This window comes from Camelina sativa, unplaced genomic scaffold (genome assembly GCF_000633955.1).
Source record: "Camelina sativa cultivar DH55 unplaced genomic scaffold, Cs unpScaffold06056, whole genome shotgun sequence".
NCBI classification, from domain to species: domain Eukaryota; kingdom Viridiplantae; phylum Streptophyta; class Magnoliopsida; order Brassicales; family Brassicaceae; genus Camelina; species Camelina sativa.
The window spans coordinates 1-525 of record NW_010927137.1 but is presented as its reverse complement, the minus strand read 5'-3'; the positions used below and the strand labels follow the sequence as shown (position 1 = coordinate 525).

Below are 525 nucleotides of genomic sequence, written 5' to 3'. Positions count from 1 at the left end.
TGATGGCAGTTATGTTCATGGATGTCCAATGCTAGAGAGCATGAGTAGTTTTGAAACTGAAGAAAAAGCAGAGAGAGCTGCTGCAGCACTAGGGAGAATCTTGGTGCTAGATCTAGTAATTAGGAACGAAGACAGATTACCTTGTCGTCAGCTGAGATGGCGTGGCAACCCGGCAAATCTGTTATTAACAGATAGAACTGTGTCTTCAACAAAAAATCTTGAACGCTCATTTGAAGAAGCTTTTGATTCCGCCATCAAACGGTACCATCCAAAGGACTACAGATCCATTCAAAGGGAAAGAAGAGCTTCTTCCGTAGATAGCAGATCCAGGTTGAGTATCAGTGATCAAATGTTGGTCTCACAGTCGTCTGATTTTTCTGATATAACGGAATCACCTAAATCATATGACACTGGTTTAATGAGTCCAATGTCTGATAGATCAGTAGCTGCCGATTTTCACCTCGTTGCCATAGACTCGGGTGTTCCACGGCGGCCTCCTGCTGGAAAACGGACAAGCGACCAAGA

At 44.0% G+C, this 525-nt stretch overlaps 1 protein-coding gene across 1 annotated transcript; it reads left to right on the top strand.

The window, feature by feature from the left end:
* Nucleotides 1-10: 10 nt before the first annotated feature.
* On the top strand, nt 11-521 carry LOC109131834 (dual specificity protein phosphatase PHS1-like; the record flags this gene model as incomplete). The annotated part of the gene is made up of 1 exon (XM_019243015.1): nt 11-521. A coding segment is annotated over one exon (511 nt), but the record flags the coding sequence as incomplete, so codon positions are not given.
* Nucleotides 522-525: the final 4 nt, after the last annotated feature.